We start from the raw sequence: 19,678 nt of genomic DNA on the forward strand, positions 1-19,678 counted from the left end.
TCATAATTGTTGAATGCGAGGTCCATTAGTTTGAGCGAACCTCTGTTTCAAGAGATCCCAAAACGGATTTGCTTCCCTAAATTTTGACAAAGAGGACCGTATTTTAGGAGTAATTGTATTTGATATCCATGATATTAGCATAGCGTTAATGGCCGTGCAATCAGACTTGGTGCACGGTGGTGATGGAGCAAGAATTGTTCCATCCAAGAAATCAAATTTGCGGCGAGCTTCGAAAGCGGTTTGAATATCAGCAGCCCAGCTATCATAATTATCAGAGTTTAAACGAGTTGGTGTGATGAAGTCTTCCGGTCGATCTTGGGAACCAAGATAATAAGGGGAATTTGGTTTTATTTCGGTCGGTGGTGGGGGTGGTGGTGGAACATCATCACCTGCCATTGAATGCTATTGGGTAAAAACTTTGGTCTGATACCATGTAGAATTAAGTAGAATTAGGCAGAAATTATCTTGACCTTCATTGATGGAAACAGACGAAATATATAATGCAAAAGATCTCTAGAATCCTAGTCCTAGATAAACATGGAAACAGAGAAGATAAATTATTTCCTGAATATGATATTTCCTAAATATCCTAATATGTTTTTATCAACTATTGGTAGAGCTCTCTGTTTAGGCAAATCTTAGCAAGATAGGTCTAGGAATTTGCTTAAGGTTTATGGGGTAATAATAATCAAATCAACAATATCAATGGTGATAACCAAGAACAATTATAAAGCAAATAAATGATACAATCAAATATAAAAAGAGAGTTTAGAGATACAATACTAAGTAAGGACAGACTCCTTGATCAGAATAGACACAGAATTCGTAAGGACTAGCTCATATATTTTGTATTAATGTATGATTGTGCGTATGAGAGTATTACAATGCTTAGTTCAACTATTTATACCTTGGAAATGCTAGGGTTTACACGGATATCAGAAGATTATTCAAAAGGACAAGATCTTTTAGTTTTATTCTTCTTTCCTTTCTCAGCTCGTATATCTTTGGCATATTTCCCAACTAATTGATTTCTTGATCTTCTTGCCATATTAACATCAATCAAGGCATTTTGGACGATTCTTGATTTATTCTGACCTGTTCTTAGATATTTAGCTGTGCCCTACATTCTTTGGGCCTCTTCGGGATACGGGCTCAACAATTGCCCCTATTTCTATGTTCAAGTATTTGAAGATGGAAATTACCAAAAGTGCTGTTGGAATTTTTTTAAAATTGGAAGTTTTTTCAACGGTTAACAAAAATAAGGGAGTGGGGTGACGGTTTTCAAGCAAGTACTTTGGGAGTTGTTACTGGCGGTTTGTCTCCTTGATGTATTTATTGGGTGTGTAGGCTTCAATCACATCACTTTACTCTTTGTCTCAATTCCAATTTCTCTCTTAGGTTATTCTCTTTCTTCTCTGCCTCGTATGTTCTGTTTCTTTTGTATTTTGCGATGAGTGACATGGTGAAAGCGATGTTTGTCGGGGTTGAGGAGGGTGTGAAGAAGCCGATTTTCATTGCGCAGAATGTATTCCCTGTTAAGGATGTTTATCCTTCTCATTTGACAAAGGATGATGTGAGGAAAATCGCCACTGCTGCAAGTTTTCCTGATGGGGTGGTGGTGAAAATTCCATTCTCCTAAGAGAGGGCGGACTGGACTGCCCCGGGTTGGGTGTGCTTATTTGAATATCCCTTTGTGATTGGGCATACTTTCCCTTTCTCTTCTCTTGTTTATATATTTCTTTCTAAGGTTGTTTCGCCTTGTCAATTGCTGCACCAAACTTGGAGGGTTTTTCGAATTCTTGACATGCTGAGTGCGAAGTTAGGTATTTTGCTAGATGTGAAGGATCTTTACTATCCCTATACTATGAGGACTAGTGGTAAGGGTCGGGTTACTCTTCTTTGAAGGATGGTGTTGATCCTTTGGTGACAAAATTGAAGAAGGCTTATGATAAGAAGTGATATCATAGGTTTTTCTTTGTGAGGATTGACTCTCTAGGTGGAGATACCGATTTCTTGATTGACATTGTTAAGGCTGAAGGTATTTTAATTTCTGATTTTTGTGTTGGTTTTCCTTTTTTGTTGATTTAGGCTTATTTACGTTGTATTTGTAATGAGTAAGTTGAAGCAGTGTGCCGAGTCTCATTCCTTGGTTGATCGTTTGTAAGAGTTAAGTGTTGACGAGATATCCTTCATTAAGTAGACACAGTTTGAAGTACTTGTTCAAATCAAGAACTTGGAGGATTCGGAATCTGACAAAGAAACTGCCCCTACCATGTCTGAGGTATGTTATTCTGCCACAACTTGGTCTTTGTGTGTTTGGTGTAGTGTTGTAGCTTTGCTTGTATTGTGTGTTGGTTGTCTCGTTATGTTCTGTACTCTTTAAGATCGTGTCTTTGGATTGCCTTGTTGAACTTGTTGTGGTTTGTTCGTTGTGCTTTTGTTTCTGTAGATACTGCTTGGTCGTTGAGGTCCCATGATCTGCTTAGTTCCTCTTCTATCTTGGAGCATATTAAGCAAATGGCCTCCAAGGCTAGAGAAGAAATTTCTAAGAAGGGTCCTGTGCTAAAAAGGGCTCCTTTACCTCCTCCGCCTCGTGCTTTTGGTGCCAAGAGAAAATTTGAAATCCCTGCTGACTTTGATGTTGTGAGTTTCTCCTATGAGGCTCTGGCTCCTTATGCAGATAACTTGTTATTTCCTTCCTTTAAGAAACGTCATTCCTCGCAATCTTTTGCTGACCTTTCTCAAGAGGCTACTGTGCACTAGTATGGTATACTCCCAAAAAAATTTCTTTAAACAGAACCGAGAAAATTATTTGATCTTTGCTAATGTGGTTCTTGTCTATTAAGAGCCTTCAATCTTGCTTGGGTGTGTTGGGTAAGGTGTCCGAGTTCACCAGAACTTTTGATGTCATGAAGAAGGAGCATGACTCTCTCTCTGATAAGTTTAAGGCAGCCTTGAAGCTCTGAAGAGTGAACGAGCTAAGCACAAGGATTTTCGTGCTGAACTTGACGAGATGAAGGGTACCTTGAAGTTTGCTGCGAATGAATCTCTTAATATGGAAAGCTTCTACTTTGGCAAGGCTCGATTGGAGATAATAGAGGAATATCAGCAAGGCAAACATGAGGCATGGGATTATGCTGCTGAGAAGGATGCCTCTGCGACATCTTTACCTTACGGAGTTACTGCTCCAGGTTCATTGTCGTTGAGCTATGATGATGAAGAGGTGAATTGTCCAATGAATGAGGATGTGAAGGATGCTCTAGAGGAAGAGGAAATCCCTGATGATAAGACGGGAGAAAATTAGCTTTGTAATGCTGTGTCCCTAGTGTTTTTTGAGCAGTTTGTTTTAAATTTCTCAGTATTTGTAGTGTTGCTGCCTAAGTGCAGTAGGATGTTTGTTTCTTTTGCTTTTTTTGCTGCCTTGTCGCAGCTGGATGCTTTGTGTGTTTTGTTGCTTTGCGCAACTAAGTAATTTTATATTTTATATGTCGTGCTTGTTATTTGTATTGTGCTTCAATGTATCCCATTTGTATTATAGCTATATTACAGTTGGGATGCAATATTGCTTACGTGTTTTCCCTGTTGAAATTTGCGATTCGCTCGTTCTGTTCTGCAAGGGGGGTTTCTCTACGTCTTGTTGCATTCTGTACTGTAGTGGTGTCCTTGCAAAATAGGAAAGGGTTAGGGGTGGTTGTAGGTTTCCCCAACGGCACTCCGATGCTTAAGTCAGTACTCGTAGCTCACATAATAAGCTTAATGGACTAAGTATTAGGATAGAAAAATGTACCTTTCTCTTGTTGTGTCTGGAATGCTTCCTAAGTGGGCTTTTCTTTTCAAGGAGTGTGTATGGAAATGTGAAGGGAGAGACTTCATATTTTTGAATCCTGGTTGGAAGAAGTATTTACATACCTTTGAAATGGTAAAGCTTCAAGTGTGTTGCGTTCCAGCTTCGTTGGACTTCTTTCCCTTATGCATTCCTTAGTCTATATGCTTCGTTACCTATAACTTTTATAATCTCGTATGGCCCTTCCCAGTCTCCTATCTTGAAAACTTTGGCCCTTACGCTTTTGTTGAAGATCTTTGCAACTTCTTATTGGTAGGCTTCCATCCTCATCTTTGCGTTCTCTCTGATCTCTTCAATGGTTTCCAAGTTGTATGCCAACTCGGATTGGTTTCTGTCTTTTGTCATTAGTCCATACCTTGTAGTTAGGACTTCTACTTCTGTAGGGATTATTGCTTCGCAACCATACACTAATGAGAATGGATTGTAGCCTGTTGGACCTTTTAGTGTTGTTCTATCTACCCATAGTATGTTGGTGTAGAGAATATTTCAAGCATCCCACACTTGAGCCTCGTTTTGATCATACACTTAAGCATGATGGCATCTAAAGGGAAGAAACCTAGAGCAAAAGAGTCACTAACAAGTTTTAGGAACTTGTAAACCGTTCACGAGGTGAAGGTTACGCCCCTTTACAATCCAAGAGATCGCTAACTCCATAGTGGTCTGGAACCATGACTGGATATTCGGGGATGAAGGTACAAATCCAACCTAAAAGAGTTGAACTTGCCCTAAATAGGCCTCTACTTTGTTCTTCTCATATTCATGTGCGCTTTCTGACTAACATACATTCAATCATTAGGTTAGCCCTAAACCTGTTTAATCTATATTGGTTGATTATTAATGCACAAATAATCTATTATTGGCGATCACTTGAATTAAAATCACATTAGCCTAAATAAAATTATTAATTATCTTATTAAGCGTGATTTCAAGTACAAATTCCCTTTAAACCTGCAAGAGAGGGTGTGATAAAGCAATAACAATAATATATCAAGCAACATAATAATATTGATACAACAAATCATCATCATCAAAATAATAATCTCATCAAAGCATAATATTATTAGCAAGATCCTAGGCATGATACTAACATGATTAATAACAAATCCTAACATGTCACTAAACAATAAAAATCAAAGTTTTAACCTTAACATGATACTAGAAACATACATGATATTAACACGTTAGTAACTTCAATGAAAATATTAAATCAAACAATTAATTTAAATAATTGAAATAGGGATTTGGGACCAAACCCTCAGAAATTATCAACCTTTCACGTCTAGGAAGAAGGCAATTTCGAGCTTGGCTAGGTGTGTCTAAGTCTCGTGATGGACGTATGGTGTATTTTGAAAACGCTAGGCTGGAAATCAAGAGAGAGAAAGAAAAGGCTTTAGCTTAGAGAGAGAAAAGAGAGATGGTGATTGTTAGTGGTTTCAAAACGGGGAATATCGACCCTATTTATAGAGAAAAATCGACCGTAAACGATAAAAAAGAGTCAGAATTTCAATCGGAGTAAAGCTGGTTCTGTCGTGACGCGACAGACTTCATCGCGGTGCCACAACGGCTGTACGATAAGACGTTTACGGATTTCCTTTTTCCAATTAAATTGGGTTAAGAGGAGTCCGTACTTATCTTTTATTAAATCAAATTTAATCCTTAAAGCACTTGTTTTATTCTAAATAAAATCCTTTATCTTTTCAAAATCAAATAAAAAGATAATTAATAATCCTAATCCCAGTAGAACTTAAAATAACCTTCTAGATTATTCTAGAAAATTAAAGTAAATCCTAATGACTTTAGGAATAATACTTAATGGACCCTCCACATGATATTGGGCCGTATATAAAATCCAGTTTGGGTCCAATTCAGTATTTTGGCCATAACTTCCTCTTTATTCATCGGAATTGGGCTTATAATATATCGTTGGAAAGCTCTTTTTAAGCCCCATCCAACTACGCAATCATCGGACCCATATCATGGACTAAACTAAAATGGACTGGACTTTTTCATAAACAAGGTACAAAAAGAAATATTTTTGAAAATAGAAAGGACTATTTTTTTTCTTAAAAACAGAGGGATCACGAGACTCTTTCACATTTCACCTCGTTCGATAATCAATGATGTGAAAAATATTCATCACTAGGTTTGGTTTTTGGGTAGACACAATCAGGTGTCTACAGAAGCCCCCACTTTGACTAAGTTTGGAGAAACGTAAGTTTCAAAAACAAAAGTCAAAGTAGCGATAGGGACGGAGAATGATTCAGAACGTTCTGCGATCCTAAATCATTCTTGCAATGCCGATACCTGCAAACTAGTGTTAGTTAAACAGATACAAGAGTTAAGAAACGAGTATCTTGCATCGTCGAGTACACGTCTCTAGAGTGACTGATTTTATTGTTGCATTTTGTTGTGACGACCTCCACAGTGCCTTGTGTACGCCATCTTGAAGTTAACAATGCCTCGCAATCTTCATTTTTTGTGACAATTCTCCACAGTGCCTCGGGAACATCGTCAAAGGTGACCGTGCTTCGCCATCTTCAGGTGTTATAGCAGTACCTCGCCACGGCAGTGCCTCGCTGCTTTATTTGTTGTTGTGTTCGTGCGTCTCCACGGCATTGCTTCGCTGTTGTAGACAATCTCCTCTTTGCTTCAGGACATCGTCGAAGACCGCTGCTTGTAGCTATCTCCAGAATCTTGTATGTGCCTTGAATTGACCGTTTGATTGACAACTTTCACACCATAGTGAAAGTTGTCGAAGAACTCTATGCCTTATGATCCATAGCTTGCTGATGCTTCGTTTGAATGCGTGCTTTGGGTGGTGACAATCCTCTTTTTCTTTAGGAACAGTTGCCAACACAACTCTTGAATGATGAGTGACAATTCGGTTTAGGGAAAGTTGTCAATGTTTGTGTAACAACTCATCTTGTCACGATGAAATGACAATTCGCATCTTGGAAAATTTGCCAAAATCTAATTTGGGAAAAGTTTCCAATGGTTCATAACAATCTTGTCATAAGAACTTTGCTACAATCAACAATGCACACCTTGGAACATAACTTTTGAAAGCAATCCACCTTGGAATTTCGCCAATGCTATGAGACAATCCTTTTAGGAGAACATTGCCACAATCGACAATCGCGTCTTGGAATATTTTCCTAAAGAGCCGATTGACAATCCGTCTTGGGAAAACTTGCCACTATTGGAATGAATGACAATCTACGTTGGGGAACCTTTGCCGAAATATTAAGATGAATAGAGACCTACGACAATCCTTTGGGAAATTTTTCCATAGGGAACTTGGTGTATGACAATCCAATCTCGGAAATTGCCAAGGATTTGATGACAATCCGAGCTTTGGAAAAATTTGCTAAACGGAGAAGGAGCACGGCAATCCACGCTTGGAAACATTACTAGTTTGAGATGACAATCCAATCTTGGAAAAATTGTCGAAGATTTGATGAATGTATGACAATCCAAACTTGGAAAAACTTGCCAGATAGAGAAGGAGCACGACAATCCACGCTTGGAAACGGTGCCAAAGGTGACAATCCAATCTTGGAAAAATTGTCGTTGAAGAAGATGCTCGACAATCCACTCTTGGAAACATTGTCAGTTTGAGATGACAATCCAATCTTGGAAAAAATGTCGTTGATTATTGATTGTCATGTTTTATCCCAGAATATTAATTATTGGTGAACCTGTGACCCTAGGCCTTCTTATTATTGTTTTTCTCCCTGAACTTGATCTCCGTAGTTTAATTCCTTTTTACAATAACAATATTGGTTACCTTGATAATTTAGATTATATTAATTAATTAGGAGTAGAAAGACCAGTTTCCCTGTGGATTCGACCCTACTTCCCTATCTACTTTAGTTAGAATACTTAGGTATTACTTTTGATTAGGGGATACGACTTTACCCTGTCAAATTTTGGCGCCGTTGCCGGGGAAACGGTTATATTTTTATTTCTGATTGTTTTTGTAGTCTATATTATTTTCCTTCGTCCCGGAGAACATAAGTTCTTTGGGACAGTTCTCATATTTGTTGTCTAGTTCTTTGTTTATGCCCAGGTGTTCCAGATCAGGCTACATTCCATTCGATCTTGAGATCGAGCGCTCTTTCCATAGGCAAAAGAATTTATACAAGCAAATACTGGCGAGTTCTGGTGGTGAAGTCCCTAGAGACCCTTCATCTGATTCTAGCGATCCAGACACCTCTTCAGAATCAGAGTCAGAGATGGGAGAAATTTGACCTAAAAAGCTCAGCGACTATTCTCAGCCATCTTTGGCGCGTTTTCCCCACCTTTCTCCTACGCCAGATCTCGAGGGAGTTCAATTCGAGATCAAGCCCCAGTTCATTACGATGATAGAAAGGAAGCAATTTAGTGGAGCTAAGGGTGAAGACCCAAATCTACACATTGCCGACTACTGTCAATATTGTAACACTATAAGGCAAGCTGGGGTCATGCAAGACCAAATAAGGGAGATTCTCTTCCCTTTCTCTTTATGTGGAAAAGCTAAACTGTGGTTTAATGGTTTAAATAGAACTACACTTGGCATTACTAATTGGGAGACTCTTGTTTTGAATTTTTGTAACAAGTATTACCCTGCAGAGAAGACAGCTCTATTGAGAAGCGCAATACAGAATTTCGCCCAAGAGCCAGATGAAGCACTATATGAGGCTTGGGAGAGATTTAAGGACCTGCAGAGAGAGTGCCCCCATCATAACTTAGCACAGTGGCAGTTGATACAAGCTTTCTACAATGGGATCGGAAATTCTTCTAGAGCAATTTTAGATTCTACAGCTAATGGGAGGTTCATGAACCTCAATGTTGATGATGCAGGTCAGGTTATCGAAGACATGGCGATCCATAATTCCCAATATGGGAATCCTAGAGGTTTTGCAAACAAAGGAAAACACCACGTCGACTCTGTATCCTTTATGCATCTCAACTAACCTCTATTTGTCAGAAATTGGATAATCTTACTACTGCTAATTCTAAAATAGCTAATGTTTCTGCAATTGATAATAATACTAATGATGCTTTCTGTGAAAATTGTGGAATTGTAGGTCATTGGGAACATGAGTGTAGGAGTTCCATGGAGCAGGTTAATGCTTTTCAGTCCATCAAGCAAAATAACCCATACTCCAACACCTATAATCCTGGGTATCGGAACCACCCTTATCTTTCCTACAAGAGTACTAATGTGCAAAATCCCACACCTCCACCTCCACAACAACCACAACAACTAGCACCACCACCACAGCAGAAATATTACCATCCCAATACTGGCCAGAAAAACCAACCACAAACTCCTTCGCCACCTTCTGACCCAGCTTTATCAGAAATTAGAGCGATGTTAACTAGTATGCAGAAGCATATGGAGAGTAGAGACTCACAAATTGACTCGATTATAGCCCACAATAAGGTCATAGATACTCAAATTGCTCAGTTAGCCGTTGCTCTTCAGGTTCGCCCACAAGGAACCCTACCATCGCAACCAGTACAACCCTCAGAGCAGGCGTTCGCAATTACCCTTCGAAGTGGTTCACACTATGATGGGCCTCCTATGCCTAAAGAGGATGAACTTGTTTTAACGAAAATTGCTAATCCTGATTCCTTTATCCCAAAGGATACTAATCCTAGCCCTGCAGGGCTAAAGGGTAGTACTAATATTTCTGATGTTACTTTGCAGGGTAAAACACCAAGGAAGGTTGTATCTCAAGACAAGAGTAATGACGTTCAACAACCAATTATCAAGCTACCATTCCCAAATCGACACTTGAAGACTAAAGTGGATAAGCAGTTTGGTAAGTTCCTAGAGATGGTGAAGGATTTGCAGGTAACAATTCCCTTTACAGAATTAATTACACAGATACCTGCATATGCAAAATTCATGAAGGAAATATTGACGAGGAAAAGGTCCATTAGTGAGGTAGAGACTGTCACTTTTACTGCTGAATGTAGTGCCGTACTACAAAATAAATCTCCACCCAAACTAAAAGACCTTGGTAGTTTTTCTATCCCTTGTCATATTGGCAATCTAATGATTGATAATGCATTGTGTGATTTAGGTGCTAGTGTTAGTGTCATGCCATTATCTGTATGTTTAAAACTAAAAATGGGTAAAATAAAGTCTACTAATATTACTCTTCAAATGGCTGATCGTTCTTCTAAATACCCCATCGGCATTCTAGAAGACGTCCCGGTTAGAGTAGGTAAATTTTATATACCTGTTGATTTCGTTGTTCTTGATATGGCTGAGGATCTGCGTACCCCAATTATCTTGGGTAGACCTTTCCTTAATACTGCTGGAGCAATTATAGATGTAAAATGTGGTAAATTGACACTATCAGTTGGGGATGACAAAATTGTTTTTAATTTGAATAATACCCCTAAAAGCCCCATGTTAGAGGAGAAGTGTTTTAAAATTGATGTGGTTGAAAATTGCTCTAATGAGCCCCAAGCTCTTGTTAAAGATCCCTTGGAGGCGGTATCGCGTGTTGCATCTTCTACAGGTACAACTAACTGATGGAAAGAGGAGGTGGACGCAATAGAGAGAGCCTTATATTGTGAAGGCCTTGGTTTTGAAGATGAGAAGGTGGAGACAGGTGCTCAAGTGGCGGAAACCGAGCTTATGTTGAGAGTCCTGCCAGACCACGTTGTGATAGCTCAACCAAGTGACAAATTGAGACAACCAACGGTCAAAAAGGGGTCTCAACCGAACAATAGCAAAGTACCGTCAGTCCAAGCCAATGAGAACCCACCCGATAGGGTGAATTGGCCCCTTACCGGGCGTGTTAGAAAGTTAAGCCGCGGATTAAAGATCGCTCAATCGGGTGAGGAACCACCCGACCAGGCAAGAGGCCAAGGGGCTTAGCTTCTTAACTAGAACATGGTAAGAGGGTCGTGCGGGACCTAGATAAACCAGCGCTTTGCGGGAGGCAACCCGTATTTCTTGCTTCCTAGACTAGTTTCCCCTTTTTCTTATTTTTATTTTTTCTAGAGAGGTGAGAAGAGTGATATTTTACCATTTATAAGTGTTGTTGTACAGGTATGAATTTGACAGGTAAAAAGACTTAGAAAAATTTGAAGAAGAAAAGAAATCGGAGAAAACATGAAATTCCAGGGCTTGGTACGGGCCCGATCGGGCGAGGCTCGCCCGATCGGGCGCGCAAGTGAAGCAAAAATCGGAGAAAAATTCGCCCGATCGGGCACGCAAGCAAGGCTGATTTCGGAGCTATTTTCGCCCGATCGGGCGCATTTTTGTGGAAAATCGAGTGAAGGAAAAGATATGTCGGGCGAAGCTCGCCCGATCGGGCGAGCAATTTGGCGAAATTGAGCTTCGTGTTCGCGCCCGATCGGACGAAGCTTGCCCGATCGGGCACGCATATGGATATCTGGAAATTTATGGTTTCGCCCGATCGGGCGAAGCTTGCCCGATCGGGCGAAGCTTGCCCGATCGGGCGAAGCTTGCCCGATCGGGCGCGCCATCAGCCACGACCCCCTTTAACTTCTTTTCTTTTCTTTCTTTCCTCACTTTCTCCTTATTTCATCTTCTTCATCTTACTTCCTCTCTCTAAAACCTCCATTTTCAAACTTTCAACTCACACTTCAATCCTAAATCTCCTCCAATTCTTCCATCCAAACTCAAAAATTCTTACATTTTCCAACTCCTCTCATCTTCCTCTACAATCTACACTAAATTTTTATCACTTTCTCTCAATTTTCACTCAAACCCTAAGAGAGAGAAGCTTCAATTCCTACTATTCTACAAAGAAAATGGCATCAAAAAGGTCTAGAATGCAAAGGGGTGAAGGATCGAGGCCACAAGCACCTAGCATTGACCCGGAGTTGCAAATTCCGGGGTGGGAGAGGGTGATCATCACCACCCAGGAGCAAAGGAAAAGGATGCTCAACCTCATCTCACGGCAGGTAATTCCTACCCGTTTTATTCATCATCCTACGCTTTCTAGACTAGGAATTGATAAACATGTTGAAAAATTATTCAAAGGAATTGGCATGGGTGTTTTGTTCAAATTACATTATGATACTTATGATTATTTAACCTTAGAATTCATTTCTAGTTTTAATGTCATAAAATCAAATGCTTTAATTTCTCATGTTCAATTTCGATTGTTTAATAATGATATTAGATTGTCTTTGAAAGATTTTGGAAAATTGTTTGATTTGAAAGCCGATAGACCAATTGAACCACCCCAAGACAACATTACTTTTGTCTACCACGCCCTAATGGGGAATCCTAACTTGAACCTCCAACATGCCAAGGGCACTTGGATTCAACATCCCGTGCCAAAGCTTTGGCAATGGTTTGTTGGCCTTACCATATTTGGGAGGCATGAACCGGCGAATGTGAGGAGGGATGAACTAGAACTATTAGGGTCATACATGATTCCTAGGAGTGACAAGCTTAACATAGTTCATAGGATGGCCCAACACTTCCAAAGGGTGGCCAATGCGGCCGAATCGGGTAGGTCTGGGGTCCCAATTTACTTAGGTGGGTTAGTAACCCACATAGCGGTCAAATACCTTAGTTAGACCCTTAGCGGTGATGGTAAGGTAGCCGGACCAACCCTAATGGACGCACCCTACTTAGGAGGCCTTAATTGGATTAATGTGATAGGGGGTGAGACTTGGTGGGTGATTCATAGGGAGTCAAGTAGAAGAGACAATGCTTTCACCTTGCCTAACCCGGCCTTGACCAAATTTGAGAAGGGTCTTCCCTCTTATACCTTTGAATTAGGAGACCAAGGGGAGGCCCAATTCAAGCACACCACCAAGCACCTCCCTCACCACCACAACATTTCCACCAACCATCACCCCAACACTACACACATAACATTCCCACTTCCTCAACCAACTACAACATCGACCCTAACGCCCCATATGACTTTTCGGCTTTTAGAAGCCAATTGGATCGGATAGAGAGTGGGCAAGGGAGGATGGAGGGTATGGTTAGGAATTTGGACACTAGGGTAGGAGCCCTAGATGCTAGGGTTGGGGTTGTGGAGAGGAACTTAGGGCGGGGTTTATACCCCATGTATGATGATTATGCCCGTCGGGGGGCTATTCCCCCTGAATCTCTTGTCCCTGATTGGTTCCAATATCCCCAAGGGGGATACACGGACCCAAGTTCCTACGGTACCTATGTGGACTATTCATCGGTCCATGGATACGGGACCGATGCTCCTTTTGGTGGGCTTGGGGGGAATGTGGACCCTAACTATTTTGCAGGTTGTTCGGGTTATGGAGGTGGTGGTTCGAGCCATGGAGGGGCTGGTCCTAGCCATGGTGGTGGCGGCTATTCGAGGATGGATGAGGATGATGAGCAGGTTACACTCCCAAGTCAATGAGGGCATTGCTTGATTTGGCTTGGGGGGGTAATCTTTCGCTTGGTAACTCTCTTTCCTTTCTCTCTATTTACTTGCTTTCTAGTGTAGATTTTATTTGCTTTCTAGTTTAGTTTTATTGCTTTCCTTATTTGAAAAACACAAAAAAATCAAAAAAAATTAAAAAAATCAAAAAAATAGGTTCCAATGAATTGTAAATCATGCTTCCCTGTGCCCCTTACTTGAGAAAAATTGTTTTGATTCTTGGTTATTGATAATGAATATTGTGGATTTGTTGGTCATGATTTGAAGTTTAACTGCTTGGATTCCTAAACATGCGTCAATTTTGTCCAACAACTTGTGAATATAGTGCTTGACTAGTTGATTTGGTTAGGAATATGTGATTAGTTCCTGGTATGTCAATGAATTTGAGTATTGGTTTGCAACTATGAGTAGTGTTTCATGACTCAATATTATGCACATGTGGAGGACGAAGGCATTTGTTCTTTTAGGTAGCCTTCAGATTTATTTAGATACATTTGTTCCCTTCTTGCTACCCATGTTGTTGCCTTGACTTTTTATTGTTTTTAGCCACATTACAAGCATATTTTTGCCCCATTGGTTACTAGTCCCAAGCTTGGCTTGGGGGAGCTATTAGTGAGTGAGGTGAGGGAGTTTGTGGTGTGCTTATTATTTGCATAATTTGGGTGGGTTTTGAGAAGTATTTTGTTCTTGATCATATTTTTGTTTTGATGAGTTTAAAGTTGTATATTTCTTGAAAAAAAAAAGTGTGAAGAAAAAAAAAAGAAAAAAAAGAAGTTCTTTAAGAGAAAATTAAAAAAAAAAAGAAAGTGAACTTCTAAGAAAAAAAAGAAGAAAAAAAAAGAGAAAAGAGAAAAAAAAAGTGTTTGATGTTCAAATGTTCTAAGTGAAGGTTAATCAAAAGAAAAGAAAGAAAAAAAAAGTTGAGTTTCAATGTAAATATTTGAGTTTTGTGTTCAAAGTTTGTTTATTCACTCTAGTTCTTTATTATCATATTTTTATGAGTGAAATTGTGAGTGTTGGGATTGTTTATATTGTTTGGAGTATATTTGGTGGATTGTTGTTGGAGTTGGTTATGTTGGAGATGTATGATCATCATTTATTTTTGATCATGGGTTTAATAGGATTTGGCTCCCTTAATGCATAGCTTTTCTCTCACATACTCCTAAATTTATCCTACCCTTCACCCTAGCCTTACATTACAATTTTTTAAAGACCTTCCGACCTTGTGCATAGAGTTGTGTAAATGTGAAAGTGTTGTTTATCAATGCAAGTTATGACTTGACATATTCCAAGTCGAGTAATAGGTTGAGTGTATGTCTTTTTAAACACACGAGTGAGTGAGTTTGGGAGGGCATTGTTCACATAAAGGGGTTGGGACGGAGAGCGATCGAGTACATCTTTTACTCGCCACATATATGAGAGTTGAGTGTGTGAGCACTGGTCTTGAATTCTATATGTTCTTGTGGTTTGCTCTACTTGACAATTGTTGGGGAGGAAAGGTGATTAGATGAATAAGATTGGTTGATTTTGAAGCATGTTCACTTGATTTGCCTTGAATCGTTTGTGCTTGATTTTTATATTAGGGTGAGGCATGTTTTATTGTTCATTGAGGAGCTCTTTGCTTAGGGACAAGCAAAGGTTTGGCTTGGGGGAGTTTGATATGTCCATTTTATATAGTATTTTACCCCTGTCCCTTGGTCATAATTAGTAGTGTTTTTGGCTCTTTAGAGCCACTTTTGTTACTAATATGCGTTTTCTAGTGTTTTCGCAATTTTGGTTGAGTTTTGTAGGGAATTTCACCTTTGGAGCATTTTCCCGGGATTTTATGAAGCAACTACGAGCATTAGAGGAGCATGACCGTCGCTGAAGCCCAAGGCCGACTAGAGCCATCGAGCCGGTGATTAAGGGCTCGACATTTGGAATACCGAGGTTTGGACCGAGTATTCAAGACCCGAAGAGGAGATCCGGGATTGGGCCGAGGAGTCGAGCCCAATCGGAAGTCCAAAGCCTCGAGGAGCCACAAGGGCCCGATCGGGCAAGGCAAGGCAAGGCACCAAGCCTCGTGTGCAAGGCGCGCCCGATCGTGCGAGGCCTAGCACGATCGGGCGAGGTGCGCAGCAAGGAGCACGAGCATAAAGGCGCGCCCGATCGAGCGGCCCTTAGCCCGATCGGGCACGTGTTTCTGAGGAGCTGAGATGTTGAGGCACTTAGTTTCTAATTAGGATCGTTAATTATTTTCGTTTAAGTACGTTTAGGATTGTAATTTTACGACTGACTCTTTCCCTTTTACTTACTCTCTCTTTTCTCTCTCTAACTTTTCTCTTTCTCTCTTCTCTTAAACTCTTAGTATTATTTTCTCTCTCTACAACTCTTGTTCCTTTTAACTTTGGTAACGATTTCTTCTCTTTTAATCTCAGTTATTTATTTTATTTCTTTACTCTATCATGACTACTTTTATTGCTTCGTTTACTTTAGATTTAATTATGTCCGAGTAGTTTAATTCCAGGGTTTATGGGGATCCATAATTAATATGAAGAGATAATTTGTTATTATTGATTATTGATATTGTATGATAACTTCTTATTGAATTGTTTTAATTCTTTGCAATTGGATTATGAATCGAGCAGATGTAATTTGATTGTGAATGTTTAGCAATATTAAATTGATGAATCGAGCAGATGTTAATTTAATATTAAAGGTTATTTTCAATAGGAACTTAGATCTAGTAAATTGCGAGAGCCTGTTAGATCTATGTTGGTTAATAAATTGCGAGAGCCTGTTAATCATGTTATTTGTGCAATGTTGATTATTGATTGTCATGTTTTATCCCAGAATATTAATTATTGGTGAACCTGTGACCCTAGGCCTTCTTATTATTGTTTTTCTCCCTGAACTTGATCTCCGTAGTTTAATTCCTTTTTACAATAACAATATTGGTTACCTTGATAATTTAGATTATATTAATTAATTAGGAGTAGAAAGACCAGTTTCCCTGTGGATTCGACCCTACTTCCCTATCTACTTTAGTTAGAGGACTTAGGTATTACTTTTGATTAGGGTATACGACTTTACCCTGTCAAGAAGATGTTCTTAAGCCCTGCTGATAGGCTAAAGTCGTAATCACCTAATCAAAAATAATACCTAAATCCACTAACTATGTCGAACCACAGGGAAACAAGTCAATTTATTCCTAATAAATATATATAATCTAGATTATCAAGTAACCAATTTGTTATTATAAAGGAGAACTAAACTACTAGGAGTAAAAGTGAAAAGGAATAAAAGTAGGAGGAAAAATCAAGGAATAAAAGACCTAGGGCATAGGTTCACCAATAAATAATATTCCAGGGTAAAACATAATAATCAATCATCAATGCATCAATTAATCAGATCATAAAGGGCTTTCGCTATGTATTACAATCACAGAATTAATCTACCGGTATTAAATCTCATCTCTCGAATCTCGACTTAACCATTTATAAATTAACCTGCCTATTGAAACTAGACCTAAACATCAATTCTCATCTCTCGAATCTCGAATCAACATTGTCAAACTCATGCATAAAAGATCAGGCCTAATCTAGTCACAGAGCATTAAATCAATCAATAGGAAATTAATCAAGCATTGACATTCAACAACAATAAATTACCCCTTCATATTATTTATGGATCCCCATAAACCCTAGAAAGAAAACTACTCAGACATAATCGAACATAAACTAAACAAAGCAATTAAACAAGTCATGATGGAAGAAATAAAATAAATAGCTGAGATTAAAGAAGAAGAAATCGTTACCAAAATCAATGGAACTACAAAGTTGAGCAAGAACAAAGTTGAGAGAATTTTAGAGAGAGAAAATAATCTAAGTAAAGAGAGAAAGTCTAAAAGAGAAGGTCAGAAAGAGTCTAAAAAAAAAGATACTAAACTTGCTTAACGGAAAAGTATTTATATTAAGCAAGAATCCTAAACTAAACAAACTTAAACGACGATTAAAAATCTACTAATGCTAACACGCGCCTGATCGGGCGAGGCACCGCCCAATCGGGCCCGCCTTTTTCTTCGCAACTCTGACTACGCGCCCACCCGATCGGGCGTAAGCTTGCCCGATCGGGCCCGGTCTCTTCCTCGAGGCTTGGACTTCGATTGCGCTTGATTCTTCGGCCCAATCCGGATTTCCTCTTCGGGTCTTGAATACTTGGTCCAAATGCCCCGGTATCACACACCGAGCCCTTAATCACCGGCTCTAACCGGTCCTGGGCTTCAAAGATGGCCGTGTCCTCCTAATGTCCGTAGTTGCTCCATGAAAAACCCGGAAAACGCTCCAAAGACGCAATTTCCTATAAAACTCAAGAAAAACTACAAAAACACTAGAAAACACCAATTAGTAATAAAAGTGGCTCTAAAGAGCCAAAAACACTACTAATTGTGACCAAGGGATGGGGGTAAAATACTATATAAATTGGACACATCACCTGCAAAAGAGATCGAATTTTACCAAAGGACCTTAACAGTTGATTTGCTTAAGGTTGACTCAAGTTTCAGTGTTTAGTCGACTCATTGTGTAAGACTTATGACTAGTTGTGTAACTCAACGTACTCAAGTCGAATCGATGTGATGACACGACATGACTCAATGTGCACATGACTCGTGTGTGCATTGTATTGCGATTGTGCCGTGTGACTAGAAAATGCAGAAAAACAAAAATTTTCTGTCATTTTTGTGGAGGGTACCGACTTTCTCTCGAAAAAGAAAGACGCGAAAAGGAAGAAGTAAAGTGTTTGAGTGTTTGTGGTGCATGTTGGATGAGCGTAGTCAAATGTATGCGTCGATGTTGTATCTCATGGTGCAAGAATTGTAGCATCCTAGACTATCTTGATTGATAACTCGATGATGAAAGTATTTAGGTAACTTAGGCGTGGAGGCTAAGTACTTCATACTTTGTGATGCAATGATGAGTGATGAGTGTTTTTTATATGACAAGGCATGCTTCAACGTTGTGTTAAGATTTCATGACAAAGGGTTCCTAAAGGGAAGTATTATTTGCTCATGTATCTTTGATGTGTGTGAAAGTGACACTACGTCTAAGCTGCAAAGGCTAAGGGTATAGAACATATTTTGAGAAGAATCAAATAATGGTGACTCTTAGGCTGGGTAGGCTATTGATATAGGGATCAAGCCCCCAAGTCTAGCTCTTAATGGATAGGGATGAGTATTAGAGATCCCTTAATATGTTCATTTATGAATGTAAATATGAATTTGAATGCATTATTATTACGGTCGCATCCCAATGTGAGGTTGCCTACGTATCCGTTAGGAATTAGGTCGAACGTAGCTCTAGCCGGACCTCGCACAAGTGTGTGTATACCTTAAAGAGGTCTTTGAAGGGTTGTAACGTTGTTAGGCTAAAGGTTGAAGAAGAAGGGGATAAAGGCTCAAGACCCTATATAAGCTCCCAAGGTATGCAACCTTGCTTTTAATTTTTGGTATTTTTATGCTTGAGGTTTCTCGCTTTTGAACTCTTTTGTTTATTACTTTTTGCTCTCTTTTTCCTTTTTCTTTCATTTTTTCAAATTCAAATCCTTTTTATAAGCGTGGGCAATCCTGATCATGCGGTCTATCACTCACTTGGCATTCATGTTTCTCAGGCACGGTACCCAGCACTCGATAAGAGACGCAATCTGAGACGTGTTCTTATCAAATATATGTTCATATAAAAGACATTGGAACACTTTCCCTTTTGCACAATTTTATTAATTTTTTGCTTTTTTTTGGAATTTTTGAGATCTAGGTAAAATCACTCAAGCTTTTGTATTTAGAACTTGCATAAGTTGCACACCATCCCTTCCCAGGGTTAGGTAGATGTGGGTTGAAAAAAGAAAGGTCTATCGTTAGACGAGGCTCAAAGTGGTTTATCAAAAAAGGAATTATATATTTGAAAGGGTGAAGGTGATATGATGTGGCTACAAGAGGTGCCACAAATCATTGGTTTACCTTATGCTTAGCTCGGCGCGTTTTTTTTTAATTTATTTTATTTTATATGTAATGCAATGATTATATGTAAAGAAATAAATGCTCATTTTATTAAATGGAAAGAGTAAAATTCAAACTCTATGAAGTAAATCTAAAGAAAATGAAGGTTGCCTATGCTAGACTTAATGGGGAAGGAGAATCAAAAATAAGAAAAGAAATCATGAAATCTTGTCATTGAAGCCTGCCTCGTGCTTTGTGCTTTATCATCACTCGGTCTTCTTACCAGCTGGAGGTATGGGAAGCTTGTTATTATCAATCAAGTATTGGATGACCTCTTTTAGCTTCCAACAACTCTCGGTAGTATATCCCCTACCTTGATGGTACTTGCAGTGTGCGTTTGGGTTCCAACTGGGAAACCTCTTTTCATGTGCGGGATCTTGAATAGGTCCGATGGGAGTAATGAGTCCC

The 19,678-nt window shown here is 39.3% G+C and overlaps 1 protein-coding gene and 1 non-coding gene across 2 annotated transcripts; both read right to left on the reverse strand.

Annotated features, from left to right (window-relative positions):
* On the reverse strand, window positions 1-396 carry LOC145566327 (uncharacterized). Its single transcript, XM_081625781.1, has one exon. The coding sequence runs from the start codon at window positions 394-396 to the stop codon at window positions 1-3; it is 396 nt and encodes a 131-aa protein (XP_081481907.1).
* An 8,070-nt stretch (window positions 397-8,466) lies between these two features.
* LOC145569725 (small nucleolar RNA R71) lies at window positions 8,467-8,573 on the reverse strand. Its single transcript, XR_014096267.1, has one exon. It is a non-coding gene; the product is annotated as a small nucleolar RNA R71 (small nucleolar RNA).
* Window positions 8,574-19,678: the final 11,105 nt, after the last annotated feature.

This window comes from Chenopodium album, chromosome 11 (genome assembly GCF_948465745.1).
Source record: "Chenopodium album chromosome 11, dcCheAlbu1.1, whole genome shotgun sequence".
In the NCBI taxonomy this organism is placed as follows: Eukaryota; Viridiplantae; Streptophyta; class Magnoliopsida; order Caryophyllales; family Amaranthaceae; genus Chenopodium; species Chenopodium album.